Source organism: Halichoerus grypus, chromosome X, assembly GCF_964656455.1.
Source record: "Halichoerus grypus chromosome X, mHalGry1.hap1.1, whole genome shotgun sequence".
NCBI lineage: Eukaryota > Metazoa > Chordata > Mammalia > Carnivora > Phocidae > Halichoerus > Halichoerus grypus.
The window spans coordinates 62,678,986-62,705,118 of record NC_135727.1 but is presented as its reverse complement, the minus strand read 5'-3'; the positions used below and the strand labels follow the sequence as shown (position 1 = coordinate 62,705,118).

Genomic DNA, 26,133 nt, shown 5'->3' with positions numbered 1-26,133 from the left:
TTTGTATGGAACCACAAAGACCCCAAATAGCCAAAGCAATCTTGAAAAAGAAAAGCAAAACTGGAGGCATCAGTTTTAGACTTCAACTACATTACAAAGCTGTAGTGTTGAAAACAGTATGGTACTGGCACAAAAATTGAAACACAGATCAATGGAACAGAATAGAAACCAAGAAATGAACCCACAACTATATGGTCAATTAATCTTTAATAAAGTAGGAAGAAATATCCAATGGGGAAAAGACAGTTTCTTCAACAACTGGTGTTGGGAAAACTGGATAGCAACATGCAAAAGACAGAAAGTGGACCACTTTCTTAAAACATACATAAAAACAAATTCAAAATGGATTAAAGACCTAAATGTGAGACCTGAAACCATGAAAGTCCTAGAAGAGAACACAGGCAGTAACCTTTTTGACATTGGTTGTAGCAACTTCTTACTGCATATGTCTCCAGAGTCAAGGGAAACAAAAGCAAAAAGAAATTATTGGGACTACATCAATAAAAAGCTTCTGCACAGTGAAGGACATATTCAAGAAAACTACATGGCAACCTCCTGAATGGGTGAAGGTATTTGCAAGTGATATCTGATAAAGGGTTAGTATCCAAAATATATAAAGAACTTACAAAACTCAACACCCCAAAACAAATAATCTAATTAAAAATGGGCAGAAGACATGAACAGACATTTCTTCAAGGAAGACATCAAGGCATCCAGATGGCAAACAGACACATGAAAAGATGTTCATCATCACTTACTGTGAGAGAAATGCAAATCAAAACTATAATGAGATACCACATCACACCTGTCAGAATGTCTAAAATCACCAACACAAGAAACACAGGTGTCGGCGAAGTTGTGGAGAAAATGGAACCCTCTTGTACTGCTGATGGGAATGCAATCTGGTATAGTCACTGTGCAAAACATTATGGTTCCTCAAAAAGGTACAAATAGAACTACCTTATGACCCAGCAATCACACTACTGTGTATTTACCCAAAGAATACAAAAACATGGGCGCCTGGGTGGCTCGGTTGGTTAAGCGACTGCCTTCGGCTCAGGTCATGATCCTGGAGTCCCGGGATTGAGTCCCACATCGGGCTCCCTGCTCAGCGGGGGGTCTGCTTCTCCCTCTGACCCTCTTCCCTCTCGTGCTCTCTGTCTCTCATTCTCTCTCTCTCAAATAAATAAATAAAATCTTTAAAAAAAAAATACAAAAACATTATTACAAAGGCATACATGCACCCCTGTGTTTATAGCAGCATTATCAGCAATAGCCAAGATATGGAAGGAGCCCAAGTATCCATTGAATAATGAATGGATAAAGAAGATGCGGTACATGTACACACACACACAGAGACACACAAAGACACATACACACAGTGGAATATTATTCAGCCATAAAAAATAATGAAATCTTGCCATTTGCAACGACATGGATGGAGCTAGAGAGTAATACACTAAGTGAAATATGTCAGTCAGAGAAAGACAAATACCATAGGACTTCACTCATATGTTGAATTTAAGAAACAAAACAAATGAGCAAAGAGAAGAAAAGAGAGAGAGACAAATCAAGAAACAGACTCTTAATTATAGAGAACAAACTGATGGTTACCAGAGGGGAGGCGGGTGGGGGGATGGGTTAAATAGGTGATGAGGATTAAGGAGTGCACTTGTCGTGACGAGTACCAGGTGATGTATGTAACTGTTAAATCACATATTGTATATCTGAAACTAATATAACAGTGTATGGTAACTAACTGGATTTAAAATACTTTTTAAGAAAGGACAGCATCCAATGTGGCTGTGGGCATGACACCACATGTCTATGTCCTGTTTCTTCCATCCTCCATCGGCACCCTGCACCAGCACCCCTCATCCTTCCCAGGTCTCATGCACAGTGCTCCTGAGGGAGGAAATGCAGAGCATGGGAAATGTCTGAATGCACATGGTCCTGTGGTGGTCTTTTTGTACACTCACCTTGTTTTATAGAAATAAATATTACTGGCCAAGTTCTCTTTCTTTGAAAGAAAAAAAAAAAGACAAGAGATAACAGTTGTTGGCAAGGATGTGGAGAAAAGGGAAAATGAGTATAGCCATTATGGAAATATTTATGGGGGTTCCTCAAAAAATTAAAAATACAACTATCATTTGATCTAGTAACCCCACTTCTGGATATATATCCAAAGGAATGGAAATCAGGATCTTCAAGAGATATTTGTTCTCCCATGTTCACAGTAGCATTATTCACAATAGCCAAGATATGGAAATAATCTATATGTCTTTCTACAGATGAATGTAAAAAAATGTAATACACACACACACACACACTCACACCCCGCAGTGGAATATTACTGAGACTTTACAAAGAAGGAAATTTTGCCATTTGTGATAACATGTTCAGAGCTGGGAAGACATTATGCTAAGCAAAATGAGGAAGACAGGGCAAGAGAAATACTGCATGTCACTTATATATATAATTGTAAACAGTCATACTCATAGAAACAGAGAGTAGATGGTGGTTGCTAGGGGCTGGAGGAAGAGGAATTGGGGAGACACTGGTCAAAGGGTATAAAGATTCAGTTATTCAGAATGAGTAAATTCTGGGTATCTAAGGTACAGCACGGTGATTATAGATAACAATACTGTACTGTACACTTGAAATTTGCTAAAAGGAGAGATCTTAACTTTTAACACACACACAGGGTAACTATGTAGAGTGATGGATATGTTATAATTAGTTTAATTGTGGTGACCATTTCACAATGTATATATATATCAAGACATCAAGTTGCACATTTTAAATATATACAATATTTTATATGTCAGTGATATCTCAATAAAGTTGTTAAAAATAAATATCTGCTTTTAAGCCACCCAGTCTGTGATATCATATTGTAACAACCCAAGCTGACTAATATAGTAGGCTAGAGACTAAGGTGATAGTAATAGAAACTGTAGACAAAAGGTTTAAGTTGTATTAGAGTTTTAGAATTCACAAAACTTAGCAACTGACTAGATATGAGGGGTAAAAGAAGTGTCTAAGTACACTGCAAGATTTTAAGTTGGGTGACTAGGAAGATGGTGGTGGCATTAACTAAAATAGTGAGTGCAGAAATAGAAGTAAGCTTGAGACAGAAAAGATGGATAATAAGCACCCAAGGAAATTATCTTAGGAAGCACTTGGAAATGAGACTGGTAGAATAAAGAGATGTTAGGGCTAGATATGTGAATTTGGAGAGTCATCAGCATAAAGATGAGTGATATATTTATTAGATTATTTGTAGACGACCAAAAGAAAAAAAAAGCCTAAAACAAATCAAGAAACCTGTCGGAAACTCTGCAAATAGGAGGTAAGTACAGCCAAAGAAAAGAAACAGAAAATATAGAAATGTGAGAAAAACAGAGATGTAGGATAATCAGGAAAGAAGCCTGGCAGTAGAGTTCCTAGAGGGGGTATTTAATAGTATGTAAAGATAGAGAAAATCGAGGAGATAGGGACTAAGGAAAGAACACTGGTTGGTTACTAAAGAGAACAAGTGATTCTGGGGAGAACAGTTTTGGAGAATGGTGGGGTCAGAAGCCAGACAATAAAGGATAAAGGAAGTTTTAGATGGAAAGAAAATAAAAGTAAGAAATACAAGCTATTCTTTCTAATTGCTTGACAGTGAAGGGGAGGGGAAAAAAAGAGAAGAAAGTGGCATGAGTCAGCAACGTGCAGCACGATCAGAGAAGAGAATAAAGATACAAATTAGGAAAAATAAAGGTACTAATATTTTAAAGTAATCAAATGTTTCAATATTTTTCATATAACCAATTAAAATATATCTTTAGAAAGTCCATTTTTAAGTCATTTGATAGTTCAACAACAATGGATATGCTACTTAATCTTTCATTAAAATTTATAAAAAATAAAAACGTATTTCACATATTAAACTGTATTAATAACAAAAGAAAAAACATTCCAAAATCACCTTTAGGTAGGTCTTATATTTTTAAGGGCTATCTCAATTTTAAAAAAGGGTTTGGTTTGAAATATCTCTTTTCCTCCCTATTCATTTCATATTTTATTTTAAAAGACCTAAAATATGTTTTGAAATAGTTATTGGAATCTGCTAATGGCCTGTTCCTGATTGTGGATATGAAATCCTATCTTATTCAAATTTATTTGACAACATTAAAATTGTCATTAACTATAATTAAGCTAATTTTTACTACGTAAATATATCAGCTTTTAAATGATTCATCTGCCATCATAAGAGAACAAAGAATAAATGCCCAGTCCATATTTATTTCCTACCTTGTTTAATTGGTAAAACTCTATTCCGAAATGATTTGGCTTTCCCTGGGTCATGGCTATTTCCACTTCGGCTATATCCACTGAAGCTCGATGAAGAAAATGGCCCATCCAGTTCATCATCAAGTAAATATAATGAAAGGCCTTCAGCAGCATCTGAAACTTATATTTAAAAAGACTGTAATATTAACATAATTATCATGTTTTCAGAAAAATTAAACAGGCTGTATTTTAAAACTGTATCTCACTCAGTTATTGTACTCCAACATCAAAAATACAAGTTGTTTGAAGAGGGAAATATGAATGTATTAAGAACAAATGTTTCATCACATCATTAAGTTTTTAAGCACAGAATGTCAGAAAAACTTGTCCAAGAAAACCACCTCCCCAGATAACGAATCCTCAATTTTTGTGTTTGCAAATATGTTGTAAATGAGTGCTCTATTACAGAGTTAAAAACTATAGTTACAGAATTTTAAAAATAAAACACTTTATTTTTTTAAATTTTATTATTTTTTAATTATTTTTTAAATTTTATTTATTTGTCAGAGAGAGCACAAACAGGGGGAGCAGCAGGCAGAGGGAGAAACAGGCTCCCCACCGAGCAAGGAGCCAGATATGGGACTCAATCCCAGCACCCCAGGGTCATGACCCGAGCCAAAGGCAGATGTTTAACTGACAGAGCCACCCAGGAGTCCCAAAACTAAGAGACTTTAAAATTCATCTAGTCTCAACACTTTCATTTTAAAAATGAGGAAACTGAATTCTATGGCCTAATGTCTTACCCAGGGCCACACAGTTAGAAGAATTGGGAATAAAATACAACTTTTCTACATCCAAATCCATTGCTCTTTGTACTATAAATCATGCTGCCTCTTCTACATCTTTAATATCAGTATTAAACTGAAATATAGAACACTAAAAACAAAAGACATTTACCGGGAGACGAGAAAGGAGAGCTAGTCCTTGCATAAGACACTGAGGTATTCTGGTCAATTTTAGGCTGCAACTTCATTTGTTTCTGCTTCCCTTTGGGACTACAATTTAAAATATATAACAATGAACATTTTTTTTTCTATTAGCAACATATTATGATAGACAGTATGATACAAAATGCTTAAGTTGACCAAAGAAATGCCTTATAATTTAAGTGAAATGCTTCAAATTGGTAATATGACAAAGTTAAATTTCAATCATTAAAACTAAAAAAAAAAAGTTTTTGGCATAATAAAATCCACATAAACAAAGCTTTGGGTTACCAACTCCATCTTTACAGAAGTACAAGAGTTCTTTAAAAATCTTTTTGATCTTTGGATCTTCTAAAACTATTCAATAAACTTTAAGAAATGAGGTAATATACATAAAAAGCCTTAAAACATAAAATTCTACATCAGTGTAACATACCTAGGAGCTCTGCTACTAGATAATGAACTGCTGCTGCTTCTTAGACGTTTTCTGTATCGTGGCCTTCTCCTCTTCTGACTCTGCATTCCTGACTTATATTCAGAGATGATATTTTTAATATGATTTTCAAATAAGGCAGATAATCGCAGTGTCATGCTATAGATCTGAAAAGGTAAAAAGCAACTACTTTAATTATATGAAAATAAAAAGTATAAACATGCCTGGACTAGTATCAGCATTATCCTTTCAGACAAAATAAAAGTGCAATTTCATACACTTGAAAAACTCTTCCTAAATAATTAAAATAAGATATCATTTTAACCTAGAAATTAACAAAGATTTTTAAAAGATCATATCCAATGTTGGGAAGGGTAGGAAAAAGATTCTTATATATTGCTAGTGAGTATTTTAACTGGAACAAGATTCTAAAACAACAATTTGCATTATGTACCAAAAATATTAAAAATATATCTATCCTTTCAGTAATAATTGTGCTTCTGGGAATTTATTGTAAGTATATATCAGAGAATTGCACACACAAAATAATTATGTTCAAAGATGTTAAAGATGAAGGCTGTGGCCTCATGTAATGTTAAAAATTAGAAACCACCTAAATCTCAAGCACCAGGGCACTGGTTAAATAACATAAAACAACCATACAATAGAATACTATGGAGACATTAAAACTGTTTTCAAAGAGTCATAAAGACATGGGAAAATGTTCATAATATATAAGCTGAAAAAAGGCTTCAAAATATGAAACTTACAGTTTCAAATAGTATATAAACATATGTAAATGTATATGTAGGAAGTAAACCAAAAGTGAAAAAATTATGCCTGCAGAAATTAGTGAAAATTCATCTTATATGAGGTGAAAGTGGGCAAGTATATATTTAGTGCACAAATGATTTAAAAGTTAATCAGATACCAGTGATTACAAAAACCAAAAAATATTATTACTAATTTTTTGTTCTTAAGATATTTAAGTTCTGACAAAACAAGGAAAATATCAAATATCAGTAACCATGTCATAACTGTAATATATACTTTTTTAGTAGTTTTAAAACTGATGAAAGAAAACTACCTGATATACATATATATGTAAATGCTTAAGTAATTAATCCACCTAATATTGTTTTTTTTCATACCCTTGACTTTTTATTAGAGGTATAAGCTTTGGAGTTGCTGAATATTTGGCGAACGTCCTTATAAAATTCCAGAGGACTACTGTAATTTCCTGCTTCCAAAGTTTCTTTCACAGTGCTGAAGTCCATAGGAGTGTCTATAACATTTGGATAATCCTACAAAGAAGAATGTGTTATTAAATACACAGGCTGGGTAACAATACTACATAATACAATGGTACTGAGATTTGCATCACCAATCCACCATGAAATAAACACACTGCTTTTCAATCTGCCAACTATCTACCCCAATCAAAACCATTCATTTAAACAGAGTTCCTTTGGTAACTCAGGAAAACAGCAGGGGTCTTTGGGAGAGTCAGCCTTCACCCTGAAATCGATAACCATATGATTCTCTCAAAAGACAGAATAGAAAATGCACAGCCACTGGCTTTATCCCTACAGAATACATAATTCCATTTTTTGCTTAAAGGCTGAAGCAGCCTCCAATTCCCTGGCAAAGTGCTCAATGAAGGTAGAAGATGGGATTATTCACATATAATTAAATAGTTCCATGACACAAATTAGCTACATATTTCCAAGATATTCCCAGCTAGGAGGGCATTCTACCTAAAACGTCATTAGCTGAAGGTCAAAGTCAAACTGGCCATGTCTGTGCCTAGCATCTATAGTTTTGCTTTTTAATGAATATGACACTTGTGCTTCATTGGAAGTCTGTAGTCTCATAAATTTTGAATTAGTTTGATTTTGATTAGGGAAGGGAGAAGATTCTCTCTATTTTAACCTAGATCTGTCAAGTCTAGTTAAGATATGCCTACATTTATCATATGGAATGAAATCTAAAATTTATACTTACATATACCATAACCATCAATAAATAACCATTTTGGAGCGAAAACCATAGTATTAGATCCCACATCCCATTTAAAATCATTCAGTAACAATCACCACATTTCTTTCAAAGAAGAAGCCAAAGAGCCAGAAGAATGGGCAGAGGGAAAGTATTATAAAAAAAGAGAAAATATTTTTCCAAGTGTAAGAGACCACAATTGCTCTTAATCTATCTTTAAAAATCTTTTTTGTCTTGGGGCGCCTGGGTAGCTCAGTCGTTAAGCGTCTGCCTTCGGCTCAGGTCATGATCCCAGGGTCCTGGGATCGAGCCCCGCATCGGGCTCCCTGCTCGGCGGGGAGCCTGCTTCTCCCTCTCCCACTCCCCCTGCTTGTGTTCCTTCTCTCGCTGTGTCTCTCTCTGTCAAATAAATAAATAAAAAAAATCTTAAAAAAAAAAAAAATCTTTTTTGTCTTAAATCATAACAACCAAAAGTATATTCCAACATAGCATAGCTTATGAAGCAAAGATTTTCATAGAGGAAATATGTTGGAACTTGTGTAATGTGACCAAAACTCGAAAGATCCAGTAAGGTTGCTGAATGAAGTCCCAGTGGGTACAATCAGCTGCAATACAGACATACTGTGCAATTAATGTTTTCTACTCCACTTCAGTAACTTTAGATCTATAGGAACAAATAAACATGTATGCAGATGCCACAAAGAACACACCTGGAAACACGTGTTGATTTAAAAAACAAAAACATAGGGGCACCTGGATGGCTCAATCGGTTAAGTGTTCAATTCTTGGTTTTGGCTCAGGTCATGATCTCAGGGTCTTCAGATCGAGCCCTGTGTCAGGCTCCCTACTCAGTGAGGAGTCTGCTTCTCTCCCTCTCCCTTTGTCCCTCCCCCCCGCTCATGGTCTCTCTCGCTCTAAAAAAAATAAATCTTAAAAAAAAAACTTAAAAAAAACCCACAAAAAACAAAACAAAAACATAAACAACCAAAAAAATCAAAGATAAAAAGAGAGTGAGAAGAGTTGGAAAACAGCTTTACAAATTATGAAAGTTTCATTTATAGTATGGAAATTTTAAAAAGTAAAACACTGCAAAACAACCAGTGTATGTCTTTTAAGAGAATACTAGGTCTACCTCAGAAAGAGATGGATCTTGTCTTTCTGGGACAACTGACTCTGAGGATTCTCCCTCTTGCTCTTGATGGCCCTATTAGGGTAAAGAGGAAATATTGTATTTCCAGACTACTACAACAAAATATCAAGATTTGCAATGCAATTATGATTTTAAAAGCTTTAAGTTCCATAAATAGGAATTAGGTTTTTACTGACTGTACTTTAAGATGAAGGAATTCTACATTCACCATTGTCCTCTACTACGAGAAACACAAGACTAATTTATTCTACTCAAACTCCCTACAAACAAAATGAGCTTTGTTGAACATAATTCTGTTTTTTATTTCAATATTTTTCCCAACTAAAACCTGTGTATGCAGAAAATATTTATGTTTACTAATTTCAGAGGATGGTCTGATGCATTTCCGAAATACTGCTGTAACTTTTCTCTGAAAAAGTTAAGACAGATTTGCTATCTACACTTAATGGTTATTCAACACATAAATAGATACACTCCTAAAAAAAGAATCCTATAATCTAAGTTCTCATGTTTTTATCTTTTATGAAAAGTAATATGGCATACATTGATTACTCTAAGTGATCATATTGGATAACACATTTAGTATAAATTAAACAGGGCTGACATATGTTACCAGGGGTCTCCAGTGAGTAGAAATGTATTAGAAGTTAGCAAAACTTATTAAACAAATATCCAAAATGAAAGCAGGAAGGAATTGCAAATATATTTAGATTCAAATTTGGTTCACAACTATATAATTTACACACAAAGTACATGACTGGAATTTCAAAGTCATGATTAATCACTCTACCCACTTTCACAATTAAAAGATATACAAGAAAGGAAGGAAGGAGGGAGGGATGAAGGAAGAGAGGAAGGAAAGAAGGAAGAAAGGAAAAAAGGGGAAAAGTAGCTTGTAACTAGATTTTAGCATGTACATTTGTGGGAAATTACATATTGGCAATTATTTAAACAAGTGTATGTTTACTGGATAAGACAGATGATCAGCTGGCTGTCGAAATGGCTCTGAGTCTTCACGTTCATAAATGAGGCTCAACAGTTCTTCGCATTGTTTTCTCCAAGCATCAGGATTACACTTTAAAGACTGTCTTCTGCCTCGGCATTTGACCTGTAGATTTTAATAGAATTATACATAAAAGCTCTTTCCTTAACTATTCATTGATTTTTCTCCTGTTTTCCTATGCTAATATATCTATGTAACATAGAGGAGGTGCTATTTAAGTTTCTTAGTTTAGACATCATTCTCCCTGACAAAAATATATACAATAAAAATTAGACAGTATACTCATGGAAATAGCAAGAGTTCTAGTATTCTAAATTTTCATTTTAAGAAAATCTGAACCACAAATAAAACACAGAGGAACATTCTTTTTTCTCTACAGGTTAATAATCTTAATGCCTTAATAGTTGCTGGTAGTTAAATATACTTGACAATGGCATTATAATTTTCTCAAAACTCAAATATATATTAATACATATTTATCTATATATTTATATATTATGTATTTGTGTGTATATGTGTATATATATCTTCGTTGTGTGTGTGTATATATATATGTGTGTGTGTGTATATATATATATATATATATATATATATACACTGTTCTGTATATATATGTATATCCTTTGTTGTCATGGTACATTCTAGCCTTTACCATTTGATGCCTTTTATATGATTTCTTTCAGTATTTCAAAGAAAATTTTCCTTATATAAAACAAGTATTTGTCTAATTACCATGGAGGGAAGTGTATAGAACAGAGTTAACATAACAGATCTGAGGCTGGCATCTTTACCAGGGCTTGCTTGTAAGGTTGGCCTTTGGTTGGCATTCTGGATACTTGGCACTTGAACCATTTCCTAAATACTATAGGTGGTTTGCTGTGCCTATACTGTATAAACAATGTGATCTGTACTGAACACATGCTTTCCTGACTTTTCCTATGCTTTCTTGCTTTCTGGGAGTCTGGAATCTTGGTATGTGCTAGTCAGATGGTGTCTATATAATCAGTTCCCAATAAATTCCTTGGGGTCTGAGTCTCTAATCACATATATATTGCTAAATTTTTATTGTAGGAGAACAGTGTGCTCTGTATGGCCCCTCAAAGAAGGGAGAAAGCATAAAGAAGCCTACACATGGATTCCTCCAGACTTTGCCTGTGTTTATTTCCCTGTGATCCAGCTGTATATCCTTATTATGTCACTGTAATAAACCTTAGCAATGAATTACAAGTATATATACTGAGTTCTATGAGTCTTTATAGCAATTCTCCAAACAGGTGGAGTTGGTCTTGGGGATCCCTGACACAGGAAGCCTGAAAATTTTTCTTCTCAGCAGGTTATTTTATTCACTCACCCTTCTTCCAGATGAAGTACCAGGACCATCTGAATCTAAATCAACCAATTCTGTATCCTAAAATTAAAAGGGAAGAGTGAGAAAAGATGTTAAGTTACATTCAAAGTCTTACAAATTTGATAAACATTTACAAAGAAATGGCAAATACAATCACAATTAACTCCCTCATTGGAGCAGGCAGCAGGCAGAACAAAGTTTGAGGTAACAATTACTCCAAACTTTGCCTATATGCTAGATACAAACTGAAAAATATATTGGGAGAGGAAGAGTAAACAAGGTTTCTCTTTAAATCAGAACAGGAAATGAAGAAAAAAGTATAGTGACTAGTATCTAAAGTTATACCTAAAGTTAGTATTTAAAATAACTTATTCTATATGACATGCTACTTTAATATATTATAATCATGAATTACTCATGATTAATCTTTTACTATTTCAAGAAATACATCTATTTTCTATAGGGAAATATGAATGTGTATTAAAACTTAAGATTCAGTTAAGTATCCCTCTGAGCAATAGTTTTTTAATACAAAGAGGCAAGGCCCACACACCATTATTCAGCTGGTGGTGGTAAAGCACATAGGTAATGCCTAGGAGAAAATAAAAGCTGCTCATGAGCTACTGGTACTCCATTCTAATAAAATAAATTTGAATTGCATTTTATTTTAATTTTCTATTTTAACCCAAAGAATGCTACTCTGAGGACAGCAACACCCATTCATCATAAAAATTCTCAATAAACTAGGTGTAGAGGGAACATTCTTCAACATAATAAAGGCCATATATGACAATCCCATAATTAACATCATGATCAGTGGTGAAAAACTAAAAGCTTTTCTTCTCAGATCAGGAACAAGACAAGAATACCCACTCTAGCCATTTCTATTTGAGATAGTATTGGAAGCCCTTGCCACAGAAATTAGGCAAGAAAAAAAAAATACATCCAAATCATAAAAGAAGTAAAACTATGTCTATTAGCAGATGACATGATACTACATATATAAAACCCTAAAGACTCCACCGGAAAACTGTTAGAACTAATAAATGAATTCAGTACAGTTGCAGGATGCTAAATCAATATACAAAAATAAGTTCCATTTCTATACACTGAGGACTATCAGAAAGCCAAATTAAGAAAACAATCTCATTTATAACTGCAGCAAAAGAGATAAAATACTGAGGTATAAATTTAACCAAGGAGATGAATGATCTGCACACTAAAAACCATAAAGCATTGATGAAAGAAATTGAAGACACAAATAAATAAAGATACTCTGTGGTAATGAATTGGAAGAAATTAATATTATTAAAATGCCCATATGGCTCAAAGCCATCTACAGATTACATGCAATCCCTACCAAAATTCCAAGAGCATTTTTCACAGAAATAGAAACAAAAAATCTTAAAATTTGTATGGAACCACAAAAAAGGCTCTTAATAGACAACACAATCTTGGGAAAGAAAGACAAAGCTGGAGGCCTCACATTTCCTGATTTCAAGCTATATTACAAAGCTATAGTAACAAAAACAGGATGGTATTGGCATAAAAAAAAAAAAAAAGATATACAGATCAATGGAACAGAATAGAGAGCCCAGAAATAAACCCACATATGTATGGTCAATTAATGTACAACAAAGGAGCCAAGAATATACAATTGGGAAAGGATAGTCTCTTCAATATGTGGTGCTGAGAGAACTGGATATTCACATGCAAAAGAATGAAACTTGACCCATATCTTATACCATATATTAAACTCAACACAAAATGGATTAAGGACTTGGATGTAAGTCATGAAACCATAAAACCCCTAGGGGGAAAAAAAAAAAAAACACAGGGGTTAAGTTCATTGACATTGGTCTTGGCAACGAATTTTTTTGGATTTGACAAAATCCAACGGCAACAAAAAACGACAAAAGCAGAAGTAAACAACTGGACTATATCAAACTACAAAGCTTCTGCACAGCAAAGGAAACCATCAACAAAATGAAAAGGCAACATACATAATGGGAGAAGTATTTGCAAATCTTGTATCTGATAAGGGCAAAATATATAAAAATATCATACAACTCAATAATAAAAATAAAATCCAATTTAAAAATGGGTACTGGGGGGCGCCTGGGTGGCTCAGTTGGTTAAGCGACTGCCTTCGGCTCAGGTCATGATCCTGGAGTCCCGGGATCGAGTCCTGCATCGGGCTCCCTGCTCAGCAGGGAGTCTGCTTCTCCCTCTGACCCTCCCCCCTCTCATGTGCTCTCTCTCTCTCTCTTTCAAATAAATAAATAAAATCTTTAAAAAAAAAAAAAAATAAATAAAAATAAAAATGGGTACTGGGGGCGCCTGGTGGTTCAGTCGGTTAAGCAGCTCAGGTCATGATCAGGGTCCTGAGATCAAGCCCCACATCGGGCTCCCTGCTCAGTGGGAAGTCTGCTTCTCCCTCTCCCTCTGCTGCTCCCTCTGCTTGTGCTCTCTTGCTTGTGCTCTCTCTCTCTTTCAAATAAATAAATAAATAATCTTAAAAAAATAAAAATAAAAATGGGCATTGGAATTGAATAGACATTTTTACAAAGACATCCAAATGGTCAACAAGTACATGAAAAAGTATTCAATACCACTAATCATCAAGGAAATGCAAATCAAAATCACAATGAGATATCACCTCACATTTATTAGAATGACTATCATCAAGAAGACAAGGGATAATAATTGTTCATAAAGATATGGAAAAAAAGGAACCCTTGAGCACTGTTGGTGGGGATGTAAACTGGTATAGCCACTATACAAAACAGTATGGAGGTTCCTCAAAAAAGTAAAGATAGAACTATCATATGAGCCTGCAATCCTACTTCTGGATATTTATCCAAAGGCAAAGAAAACAGGATATCAAAGAGAGAAAGATGCACTTACATATTCACTGCAGCAGTATTCACAATAGCCAAGATACAGAAACAACCTAAGTGTCCTCAACAGATAGATGGATAAAGAAGATGTGAGATATATATATATATACACAATAGAATATTATTCAGTCTTGAGAAAAAAAAGGTAAACCTGTCATTTGTGACAATGTGGGTGGACCCTGAGGGCATTATGCTAAGTGAAATAAGCCAGAAAAAAGGTCAAACTCATAGAAACAGAATAGAAAAGTTGTTGCCAGGGCCTGGGTGATGAGAGAAATAAGGAGAGATTGGTAAAAGCAAATTTTCAGCAAAATGAATAAGGTCTGAGGATCTAAGGATCTCATGTAAAACATGGTGACCATAACTGATAACACTGTATTGTATAATTGAAATTTACTAAGAGAGTAGAACTTAAATGTTCTCACCAAAAAAAAAAAAAAAGATAAAGTTGTTGAATTACATTTTACTTTTAATTTTCCATTTAACACAAGTAGTGCTTCTCTGAGGAGTAATTCTTGCTACATCAAATCCTGAGTCAAAATGCATTTATATGAAAGGTCAGAGAAATTATCAGAAATAAGAATGATAAATTTTTCATTAGTTTCAAGAGGATAATATCTAATTGAAATATCTGAGTTTTCCTTATTATATCAATAACATTTAACTCTGATAATACAATGTTATACAGTCAGATACATTTTCAGGAAAGAGTAAAAAACAACACTGGGACAGAGAACAAACTAATGGTTGTCGGAGGGAAGGGGATGGAGTTGATGAGCAAAATGGGTGAAAGGGAGTGGGAGATACCGGCTTCCAGTTATGGAATGAATAAATCACAGGAATAAAAGGCACAGCATAGGGAATACAATCAATAATATAATAGTGTTGTATAATGACAGATGGTAGCTACATTTGTGGTGAGCATTGCATAACATGTAAAGAAGCTGAATGACTATGTTGTACACCTGAAACTAATGTAACACTGTGTGTCAACTATACTCAAATAAAAGAATTAAAAAACAAATAAACAAAAACAAACAAAATGGGCAGAGAATCTAAATAGACATTTTTCCAAAGAAGATATAGATGACTGACCGGTACATGAAAAGGTGCTCAACATCAATAACCATCAGGGAAATGCAAATCAAAACCACAATGAGATATCACCTCACACTTGTTAGAATGGCTGTTATCAAAAAAACAAGAAATAACAAGTGTTGGTTAGGATTTGGAGAAAGGGAACATTTGTGCACTATTGGTGGAAATGTAAATTGGAGTAACCTATGGAAAACAGTATGGAGGTTCCTCAAAAAATTAAAAAAAAAATAACTACCTTATGATCTAGGAATTCCATTCCTGGGTTTTCCAAAGAAAATGAAAACACTAACTCTAAAAGATACATGTATTCCCATATTCATTGCAAGATTATTTACAATAGCCAACATATAGAAACAATGTTAAGTTTCCACTAATGGGTAAATGGATAAAGAAAAAATGGTAATATATACCTAATGGAATATTATTCAGCCATAAAAAGGAAACTTTCCATTTGGGACAAAAATAGATGGACCTTGAGAACATTATGCTTAGTGAAATAAGTCAGAGAATGGCATCTATAATCTCATTTATATGTGGAATCTACAAAAAATAATTTATAGATACACAAAACAGATTGGTAGTTGCCAGAGATGGGGAGGACTAGAGGGAGGGGGCCAAAATACATGTACTGGGTCAAAAGGTACAAGCTTCAGTTATAAAATAAATGAGTCTTGGGGATATAATGTACAACATAGTGGCTATAGTTTAATACTGTCTTGAATATATGAAAGTAAATTTTAAAAGTTATTATCACATGAGAAAAACTATATGTATGGTGACTAGTTTTATTTTGGTGATTCTTTCCTAATATATATAAATATAGAATCATTTGTTATACCTCTGAAACTAATATGTTATGTCAACTAAAGAGAAAAAAATTGGGGATTTACTGTTCTAGATATTAACAGTACAGACAATATAAACATGTAAAATATCTCTATACAATAGTCATTAAAATAGAATCTAGCATGTTTGAGTCACTCATCCTTGGGGAGAATTGTTTTCCACTAAAGATTTTTGAATTATCACATTCCATTACTGTTTCATCCTCTTCTTGATTTTTGCTTCTATTATAGCTTTCAATAAAAAATGGTTTTATGTAAAATGGGAATATGGCTAGGTGGGGAAATTAGATATGTGCAGGTCTGCTGATAATACTAATTTGATTTCATTAAGAAAAACTGGCTTATGTTTGTAAATTCCCATAAAAAGGAAATTAAATAGCAATTCCATGAAACCACTAAAAATGTACTTTGAAACCTGAAACTTTAAAATACTTTAATATTTTGCACATATTGCATAGAAAATTAATCCCTATTAAAATTTCTAAAAACTAACCATTCTTTCTAAAATATTTAGTGCTTTGTCTTGTTTTTAAGGCTGGAAAATGAAGTGTTGATTTCTCATCACTGAAACCCACTGAGTCAAACAGGATAACTGGCTACCTGTCTCTGACTAAAAATTGTAGCACCACTATATTTCTAGTATATAACAACTAAAAACAGGTTAAAGAGTTTAATATAAAAAGATGCAGGTGCTCAGCCAGGTTTTAGAAATCAGTTTCACTGCTCGTAGCCAGTTATAATACACACAATACTTACTGTACTTCAAAAAACAGAAAAGGAATTCATGCCTATTAATCATGCTGTGATTCTCACCTCCTCTGCATCAGTACTGTTTAGTTCTTCTGCTTTAACTTTATTATAAGTATCCAGTATATCAGTACAGCTCTGATCCCTAAGAAACAAGAAAGTCAAAAAACATTTCAATATATATATATTTTAAATCAGAAATCAGCTCTTGTGGAAGATAAAGCTGCTTCTTACCCAATAAATCGAAGTAAGACATCAGTTACAATTTTGGCTGCTTTAACTATAGGACTGTCTGGCTCATTAAAAGTCCTGGCATTATGCTCAATGTAGCGCACCTCCCACATTAATGCTGATATTCTCCTATGAAAGAAAAACATACCCTGTTACTCTTGGTTGATGATTTAAAGTATATTCTAAGAATATACAACATAGAACAGCTAGGCACTCAATCATGGTATGTCAAAGGTGTTCTATTATCTGTATGCGACTTAATATATGTGTATAACAAATGTGCACTAATAAAAGTATATAGTTACAGTATTTAAAGTACAGGTAAGAATTAAGAACCATTGGACTTCATATTAAAAAGAACTGACCCACGACATTGTTGGTAAATAGTGATTTAACCAAATAAGTATAAACACAAACAGTGTTTTGATAAAGTCAAAAGAATGTTTAGTTTTCAGGGGAAGAAATGAGATCAAGAAAAAAAAGAAACCAGGTTTTAGAAAAAGATAGATTTTTATCTAGTTATTTTATGATATATATTATTAAATGAAATGATAAGTAATGTTATAAAATACCCCCAACTGGTTATATTTATAATCAGTTCATGTTGGAATAACTATGGTTAGGACACAGTAGGCTTTGGGGTGAGAGAGGTACCAAAAGCTACCCTCTACCACTCTCTCATAATTACCCTACTCCCAAATGAAACGAAGAAAAAAATAACTTGGCTCTTTATCTAAACACATTTTGGGGCTGGTAATTAAATCTAACTGCTGCCTAATTCCTCAACAGGGGATTTAATCATGCTCCAAGTTTCTATAGCACCTTAATTATGATGAATCCAGAAACTATTTAATCTGCCTTTAATTATAAACTAAAGTTAACTGTAGTTTTTGTTTCACATGTGATTTGTGCTACTCAAAATTTCTTCCCTGTCCTTTATTCCATATCCTCCTTTCCCTGGAAGACTGAGAAATCTATTGAAAAAAGGGAAATTAGTGTTCCAAATTTTTACAAGAAATTTTGGAGTGGGTATATTGAATGATTATTTTACACTATGAAAATACAGATCTCACTGTGTCATTATGGAAAAAGGAAAACAAAAGATGTAAAGCTATGAACTTTATAGTAAATAATAAAACTAAACAGACCTGTAAAAGCGATTTTCAAGTCTCCGCCTAATGGTGTTGAGGTCAGTTGGATAAGCAACTACAGTACAATACAAGGGATAGGCACTGAGATCCACTGGAACAGCAAAAGGGCTGGCAAAATCTGTAATATTACCAAAATAAAAAAAGGTAGTTATAAAAGACATTAATATTTCACCTTAACAAACAAAAACTCATATATAAATAAGAAGGGAGGGCAATATACTACATTACTAAAATAATAATGATTCAATTATGCAAATATTAGGCAAATATTGTTAAAATGTCATTCTCTTTATTTGGACATAATACCTATGAATCATGCATGACACACTGGTTCAAATCAGGTAAAATGAGACAAATTAAAAGAGAACTGGGTTTAACTTCAAACTGATGTCTTTTCTAGATAAATGCCAAACAGCTCAAGTGAAACAGTTTAGATAATATAGCTTAGGCATGTGAGTAAAATATATTACTCATCTACTGTCTACCAAAAAACTCATCCAAAGTCAGGCTCAGGAAATACCCAGAAAGCCAAAGTGACTCAAGAAAGTAAAAGACAATTATATGCCTGCTTTCACTACTGTAAGCCCCCAGAGAATAGAAAACATTTGTCTGTCATTACATTGGCCAAACATATCAAAATATTAATGTTAAACTAGAATCACTTGATTAAAAGTGCCTCTTAAGTTAAAAGTATACAGTGAAAAAATGTATTTCCTTTTGTAGAACTTAAAATTTTGCTGGTTTTCCTTCTTCCTTCCTAATATTCTTTCACATCCACCGTACCCAGGGAAAGAAGGTGGTTGATGCCCTGAATAACCCGTTCACATTCCTCATCTCTGGAATGAGCCCCCCACTCTCCTTCCTGGGGTTTGTATAGCAAAGCAGTCAGTTCCTCCTGGGACACAGGAACACCAGCACCAACTTCATCTGGAAAGGCAGCTATGTATAAGATGAAAAATCAGAAATCATTAGTTTCCAATATTATGCTACTGACATTTTTCTTTTAGAAGAATTATAATTCATTTTTAAAAGCATATTTACTTCCTTCTGGAATTGGCTCCATATCCCAGGGGCTCATCTTTTCTCTCTCATTATTGTCCCAGCTATTAAAAAATAACAAGATACTAATCAAATTCACATGACACTTTTATATATTAGCATAATTTGCATGACTTCCTGGGGTAAAATTTGGAAACAGCAATACAATTTTCCTTAAAGTACAATTTCACTTACATAAATAATAAACCTTTAATAGAGAAAACAAAGAAAATTAGAGAAAAATAGAGAATAGTCCACCAATATGAAATATAGAGAGCAGTAAGCTTACACTTAGTTTTACTTGGCTTTTTTTTTTTTTTAATTCCAATCCAGCATGTATTCAATATTAAGCCAGGATACAGAATGAATAAAGATCTCTTTGGAAAATTCTTTTCAGGTTAAAAAAGTCAGTTTGATAGATCAATTCTTTCTGTAGGATAATCTACTTTAGCCTAACAGCGTAAGTATTACAGCATCTCCAAAATTTTATTATTCCCTTTTCGTCAGCAATATGGAGACTAAAAGTCAATCTTCACAGAATAAACCTTTATCATTCTTGAGAAGAGAACTTCATTTATTAGGAATCTTACAATGCTGGTATTTAATGAACTAAAGTAAATGTTGCAGACAAATAGTACATCCAAACATAATACCTCTGCCTAGAATTCATACCATTAAATAAAGGACTGGTTACTAATATTTGTTGCTATATTACAGCTATAACAATTACTTTAAACACTGAATTAATTTCAGTATTCTTCGTGAAATAATAGTTGTAATTCTTGTTTAAAACAGAAATATTTAAAAGAAAATACAGGCATAAGGGAGGTAGAAATAAGTCTTCAGTTACTGCTTTGTTTTAGCATGCATACTGGACCCAAGAGGTTTATCATCAAATTCCTTCCTTAGAGGTACTATGATTACTTCCTTACAGGTCAGATAAAGATAAGTCATATTAACAAGGTATTATTCCTAATACGGTTTATAGAAAGTCCATATAGTACTACAGTATTATATCAGGCATAAAATACCATAACTGTACTTACTGAACACTGTAACATTGGAAAGAACTATCAGGATACTCTGGTTGAAAAGGCTGCTGACTCTCCACAGTTCCAAACCACCAGGCGTCATCTATTATACTGCGGAATCTATCACCTATAATGTTTTTAGAAATTCTTAAAAGGATGTTTTTGAGAATAATAGCTTTGTTCACATTCTAAATTGCTGCTTTGTGTTGGACACAGAAGTAGCATTGTATCTAGCATTATTAGAGGTTTCAATCTGAGTTTCCCAGATGAGTAAATTTTACATTTTACCTTCATTAAGGATTTTGATTTCTAAGTACTAGTAATCTTTCTGAAATAAATCAGATATGTCCATGTCTTCTTAAATAAATGCTACCACATATAATCTTTTATCAATTATTTAGGATCATCATTAGGCATACTTTTTCTTGTACTATACATGTTACTACAGTTGTTTCTTTTCCTTTTCCTTTTCGCTTTCAGCTTTTTGCCTTTAAAAATCTCTTCATACTAATTTTCTGCCTCTTAAGGGATAAGGATTATAAAACCAAACCACTGTGAACAAAAATTTTCTCCCACATAAAAAAGGAGAATTTAAAAGTACTAATAGCAAACATTTACATAGTATAAATTTTAAGTACTTAGGTACCATTTTAAGAGTTTCCTATATATAAACTCATTTATTGCTCACATCAACCTTATAGGTGTGTTTTGTTATGATTCCCATTATACAGATAATGGAAGTGGGACACAGAGAGATGAAAAACTTGCCCAAGATCAAATAGCTAGTGAGGAGGTAAGGAAGGGAGAGAAGAGGGAGGGCGGGAGAGAGGAAGAGAAAAGGGGTAGAAAGAGGTAGAGGTACAGAAAGAAACAGAGACAGACAGAGAAAGACAAGAGTGACAGACAGACAAAGAGGGAGAAAAAGAGAAAGAAAGAAAACCACAATCAGTAATGGTCTGCTTAAGAGCCCAAGTGTTAAGTATTTTATATTAGGGCAACTGACATTTGATGATTTTCTTTGTAATTCACATTTGTATTCTAACAGCTTAGGTATTTGCAGAAAGTTTAGAGGTTATATGCCACATACAATGTGCATAAAAAATCACCCAAACACAACTGAGAGGAAAATTTAATTTGATCTTTCTAATTTGGCTAACAGCTTTTACCAACTACATGTTAAACTAGTTTATGTCTATTAAATTGGACTTAAAAAGTTACTCTATTTCAAACTTAATAGTTATTAAGTGAGAATTTTATACTTACCTATCTGCCAGTTCCTTTCTTTGGCTTCATTATAAAACTGATGTAGCACAAGGAAGTCAATGACATCTGGCATGTCATGATACCTGTACAAAAAATAAAGCACATATAAATCAATATACAGGGCGCCTCGGTGGCTCAGTTGGTTAAGCGACTGCCTTCGGCTCAGGTCATGATCCTGGAGTCCCGGGATCGAGTCCCGCATAGGGCTCCCTGCTCAGCAGGGAGTCTGCTTCTCCCTCTGACCCTCCTCCCTCTCATGCTCTCTGTCTCTCATTCTCTCTCTCTCAAATAAATAAATCTTAAAAAAAAAAATCAATATACAAATATAGCAGCTTATGTTACTAAATATCTAGAGATATATGTTTAACGTGGAGCCACTTAAAAACCGTTGCAAGTCTCAAGGTTCCTGCAAATGGCTTTAATTAAACTCCATATGCTTTTATTTGTTTGGGAGTCCCCTGCCTACTACTATATCACTTCAAAAACATAAAGACACCAATGAAGATCCTTAAAGCTTAATATAAGGTATTTTATATTAAGTCCTCTTTAAGAAAAGTATGAATTCATGTTCTTTCATCTCCTTAGATTTCAAACTTTAAGAAATGAACCACTGATTAGCTATTCCTATTATTATTAACAGAAATAAAAGCAACTACCATGTTTCAACCACAGTTAGGCATTTATAAAGGTTTTTCTTTTAATTCATCACAACAATCTTGAGAAGTTATTAACATTTACATTTTGCCGATGAAGGCATAAATTCAGAGAGGTTAAGTAACTTGCTCATGGATATATATATATATACATATACACACACACATATATATATATCTCCAATCCACCCTTGAACAATATTGGTTTGAACTGTGTGGGTCCACTTATATGCAGATTTTTTTTCAATAAATATAGTACTGTAAATGTATTTTCTCTCCCTTATGATTTTCTTACCAATGTTTTATTTTCTCTACCTTACTTTATTGTAAGAATACTAAATATAACACATAAAACATACAAAATACATACTAGTCAAAACTTTATGTTATCAGTAAGGTTTCTGCTCAACAGCGGGCTATAAGTTAAGTTTTTCGGGAGTCAAAAGCTATATGCAGATTTTCAACTGTGTGGGGGTCATTGCCCATAACCTCCTACACATTGTTCAAGGGTCAACTGTATATACACACACACACACATTACATTACATATATATTAGCTACACACACATGCATGCATACTCATGCAAGTTTTTATACACATACATACACACACACACACACACACACACACACACACACACACAGTATTATGTGGAGAAACAGACCAAAAATTAAACATTAAATCCCGGTCTTTATTTATTTTTTAATTTAAATTCAATTAGCCAACATATAGTATATCATTAGTTTTTGGTGTAGTGTTCAATGATTCATTAGTTGCATATAACACTCCGTGCTCGTCAGGTCTTTAAAACTCTAAAGCCTATAGTACTATACTATTGTCTCTCCCATTAAGTCCTGTACTCTGCAGAATACATGACAGGGATTAAAACACATAGACACACACACACAACCAGAGATAGCTACTCACTTAATGGAAAAAGATTCTCCAGTCATTTTGCCTGAAATGGGGTCCAGAAACGCAAGCTTCAAGCAACATAGCGTAGGTGGTCCAACCTCATATTTGATTCCTACAATCTTAACAAATTCTTGTTCCTATTCATGAGAATACCAATAAATTATTACTTTCAATATAAGTAATTGCCTAACATTTGCATAGTATTTCACTATTTTTCGAACAATTAAAAATTATCTGAATATCCACCAAGTATTAAGCATTCCACTAAGTGCTAAAGGCAGTAAGACACGGTTCTTGACCCTTAATAGCAGGCTGTAGTATATTGCAGGGCTCTAAACCAAGGATAAGCAACAGAAGCCCCTTGAGAACATTTTTAAAATTCATATTCTTAAACCCTACTCCTATAAAATTGAATTCAGTAGGTCAAGGGTACAAGCTTAGTCATATGTATTTTGAAAGAACTCCCAAGGGGATTATGATGCTCTGCCTAGTTAAGAATCACTCTTCCAGCAGAAATACAGTATTAAGTATGTGGGTAGACATGCATGTATATATTTGGGGAAAGGACTTACATTTTTTTTTAATGCCCACAATATTATTTTACAAACCACCCCTATAATTGATTATTAGTAACACTTAACAGATGACAAAACTGAGCCTCGTGGGTATAGTGACTTGCTTAAAGTTATACACTTGGGTGTGTGTATATATATTAGATCTGGATTAAAATTCAGGTCATATTCCAAAACCCAGACTCTTGCCCCACACATATGCTGCCTCTTGCAGTTTCCTAGAGCCACAGGGTTAGAATTTAAAAAATAAAAAATCATATGTTTTATTCATTCCTTGATTCTCAAAAAATAAAAATAAATAAAAATAAAAAAGTAAAAAACCTTACAACTCAACTTTCACCTGATTCAGAATAGATGGTAGCATCATTATCTACCAGGAGATGACTGTGTAAAGGTCGCCGGATAAGATACTTTGGTACCTTACAACCTTAATATAATATTTTACACATGTCTAAAGCTTTATTTCAATAAATATACATGCTTTCATGTATCCTTCCTGCTAAACATCATCATACAACAATCCTTCATTTACCTGGAAACCATTGTAAAATTCTCTTTAGTCTCTTGTTCTCCAACTTGGAAAAATAAAAGAAGAAAACACCCATAAACCTAACTAGAAATGATGGTGTATGTATCCTTATGTCTGTTTGTTTGTATGTATCTATGTATGTATAAATGACTGAATGAGTATGTATTTACAGTCAGAAAAAAACTCCTCTAAAAAATAAACATATCTATTTTACTTAATACCATGTAGCTATAAGGTAATATATTAAAATAGGTAATCCATAAAGCACCACAAAGTTCTGAGTTTCTTGGGATTTATGATATTTACTATATCTTAAAGTCACCAGAACCTCAAGGGTGTCTGTACACACACGCAGTCAATTTATAGAGCTTCCAGAATGTACAAAACTGCTGAGGGAAATGTCCACACCAGGGAACTACCGTTTTGCTCCAAATATAGAAAGGTATATACACTAGACGACTTGAAGCTTGAAGGAAATTAAGTCAAATAATCAAGACAACAGGTAGCGTACAAATTTCAGGAAACATAAAATATGACCCGTAACACTCAATTGTACAAGAGTATGGTGCATCATCTTATCTTAGATACACAATCAACAGTGAAATATGTATGAAAGAGAAAAAAACATAAAAGCAAATAACTTAATTCCAAAGCTATTTCAATTGCACACTTATGAAAATGTCAAATTTACCCTGAGATCCATTTTATTCCATGGCTGTTTTTGTAAATTAAGGCTGTATATTTTTGACTTTCTTACAGCCCGCACATAAGCTTCATGTCCTTGCCTGAAATAGATAAGCTGAAACAAAAAACATAAGGTATTAAACAGCAGCACCCTATTTAACAACTCTACATATCCCAATATATACTGCTACAAATGTCTTCTTCTGTTTAAAACAAACATAATTATAATTTAAAAAAATGTATAATAAAGGTATTTGTCACCATCAAATAATGTTCATTCAGTACTCATAACTGTGTTGCCCTGCACTAGGTACTGTATAATATAAACACATATTGTATACACAATCCTTTTCCCCTTAGCTGCCTCATAAATTTCTGAAGAAACAGGGATCAATGACAAATGTACACAAAACTGGTCATATTTTAAAGGACTATATTTCAAACTGTAATTAACATTCTAAATATCAAATTTTAATAGCCTACACATTTTATGTGTATATATATATATATATATATATATATATATATATGTAATTCTAACCACAGGTTACTAAATAGACTAATTTCCAAATGGATTAGAAATTTTATTTTGCAAGAATTAACATCAGAACAGGCATAGTATGGAAAGAAAATGAATTCAAGTGCTTAGTTAACACCCTTCACCTCCTTAGGACAGCATTCACCACCATATTCTGATTCATTAAAAAAAAAGTTTCTTGTTCCAATAATTTTAAAGTGGTAGTAGAGATAATAAAATTTTTAAAAAGTAACATTAAAAAAAACATACTGAGATTTAAAAAATACACTGACATACTCTACCAATCAACAGTTTCTAAGTCAGAATTTTTAATACCTAAAAATACAAGTAGAACACTAAAAAGATTTAAATACTACTATATAAACATAATTATAAGGGTAAAAATATCAATAATAAACATGTTATTCAGATATCATTTATTATATATTTTTTCCTGTACTCAACAAATACTGATTGAACATGTGCGTACAAGGCACTAGGTGCCGTGGTTAACATATCAAAATAAAATCCTTTCCCTCAAGGATATGGGCAGACACGTGAGTATAACATAAGGCAGAATATACTAAGTCCCATAAGAGATAAATAATTTAGGTGTGAAAGCTCAGGAGGAAAGAGTGGCAGGCAAATGGAAAGCAGGAATAACATCCAGGAGAAGTTGCCATTTAAGTTAGACTTTGGCGAATGAGCATTTTCAAAGGCCATAATGATCTGTGGGTATGGCCATTCCAGGCAAAATACTGA

At 33.4% G+C, this 26,133-nt stretch overlaps 1 protein-coding gene across 3 annotated transcripts in view; it reads right to left on the bottom strand.

The window, feature by feature from the left end:
• Positions 1–26,133, bottom strand: part of BRWD3 (bromodomain and WD repeat domain containing 3) — a 192,900-nt gene that overhangs the window by 20,934 nt on the left and 145,833 nt on the right. For 2 of the 3 annotated variants that reach the window (XM_078065011.1, XM_078065012.1), the window contains 16 exons: positions 24,862–24,969; positions 23,082–23,206; positions 21,501–21,583; positions 20,253–20,364; positions 19,210–19,271; positions 18,952–19,107; positions 18,166–18,286; positions 17,021–17,146; positions 16,853–16,931; positions 11,200–11,256; positions 9,813–9,953; positions 8,828–8,899; positions 6,849–7,001; positions 5,701–5,864; positions 5,236–5,333; positions 4,300–4,458 (listed from right to left, as the gene is read on the bottom strand). In XM_078065011.1, coding sequence (XP_077921137.1) covers positions 4,300–4,458; positions 5,236–5,333; positions 5,701–5,864; positions 6,849–7,001; positions 8,828–8,899; positions 9,813–9,953; positions 11,200–11,256; positions 16,853–16,931; positions 17,021–17,146; positions 18,166–18,286; positions 18,952–19,107; positions 19,210–19,271; positions 20,253–20,364; positions 21,501–21,583; positions 23,082–23,206; positions 24,862–24,969 — 1,816 coding nt within the window. The remainder of the gene's footprint in view (positions 1–4,299; positions 4,459–5,235; positions 5,334–5,700; positions 5,865–6,848; positions 7,002–8,827; positions 8,900–9,812; positions 9,954–11,199; positions 11,257–16,852; positions 16,932–17,020; positions 17,147–18,165; positions 18,287–18,951; positions 19,108–19,209; positions 19,272–20,252; positions 20,365–21,500; positions 21,584–23,081; positions 23,207–24,861; positions 24,970–26,133) is intronic. The other variant, XM_078065013.1, reaches the window with a different exon arrangement.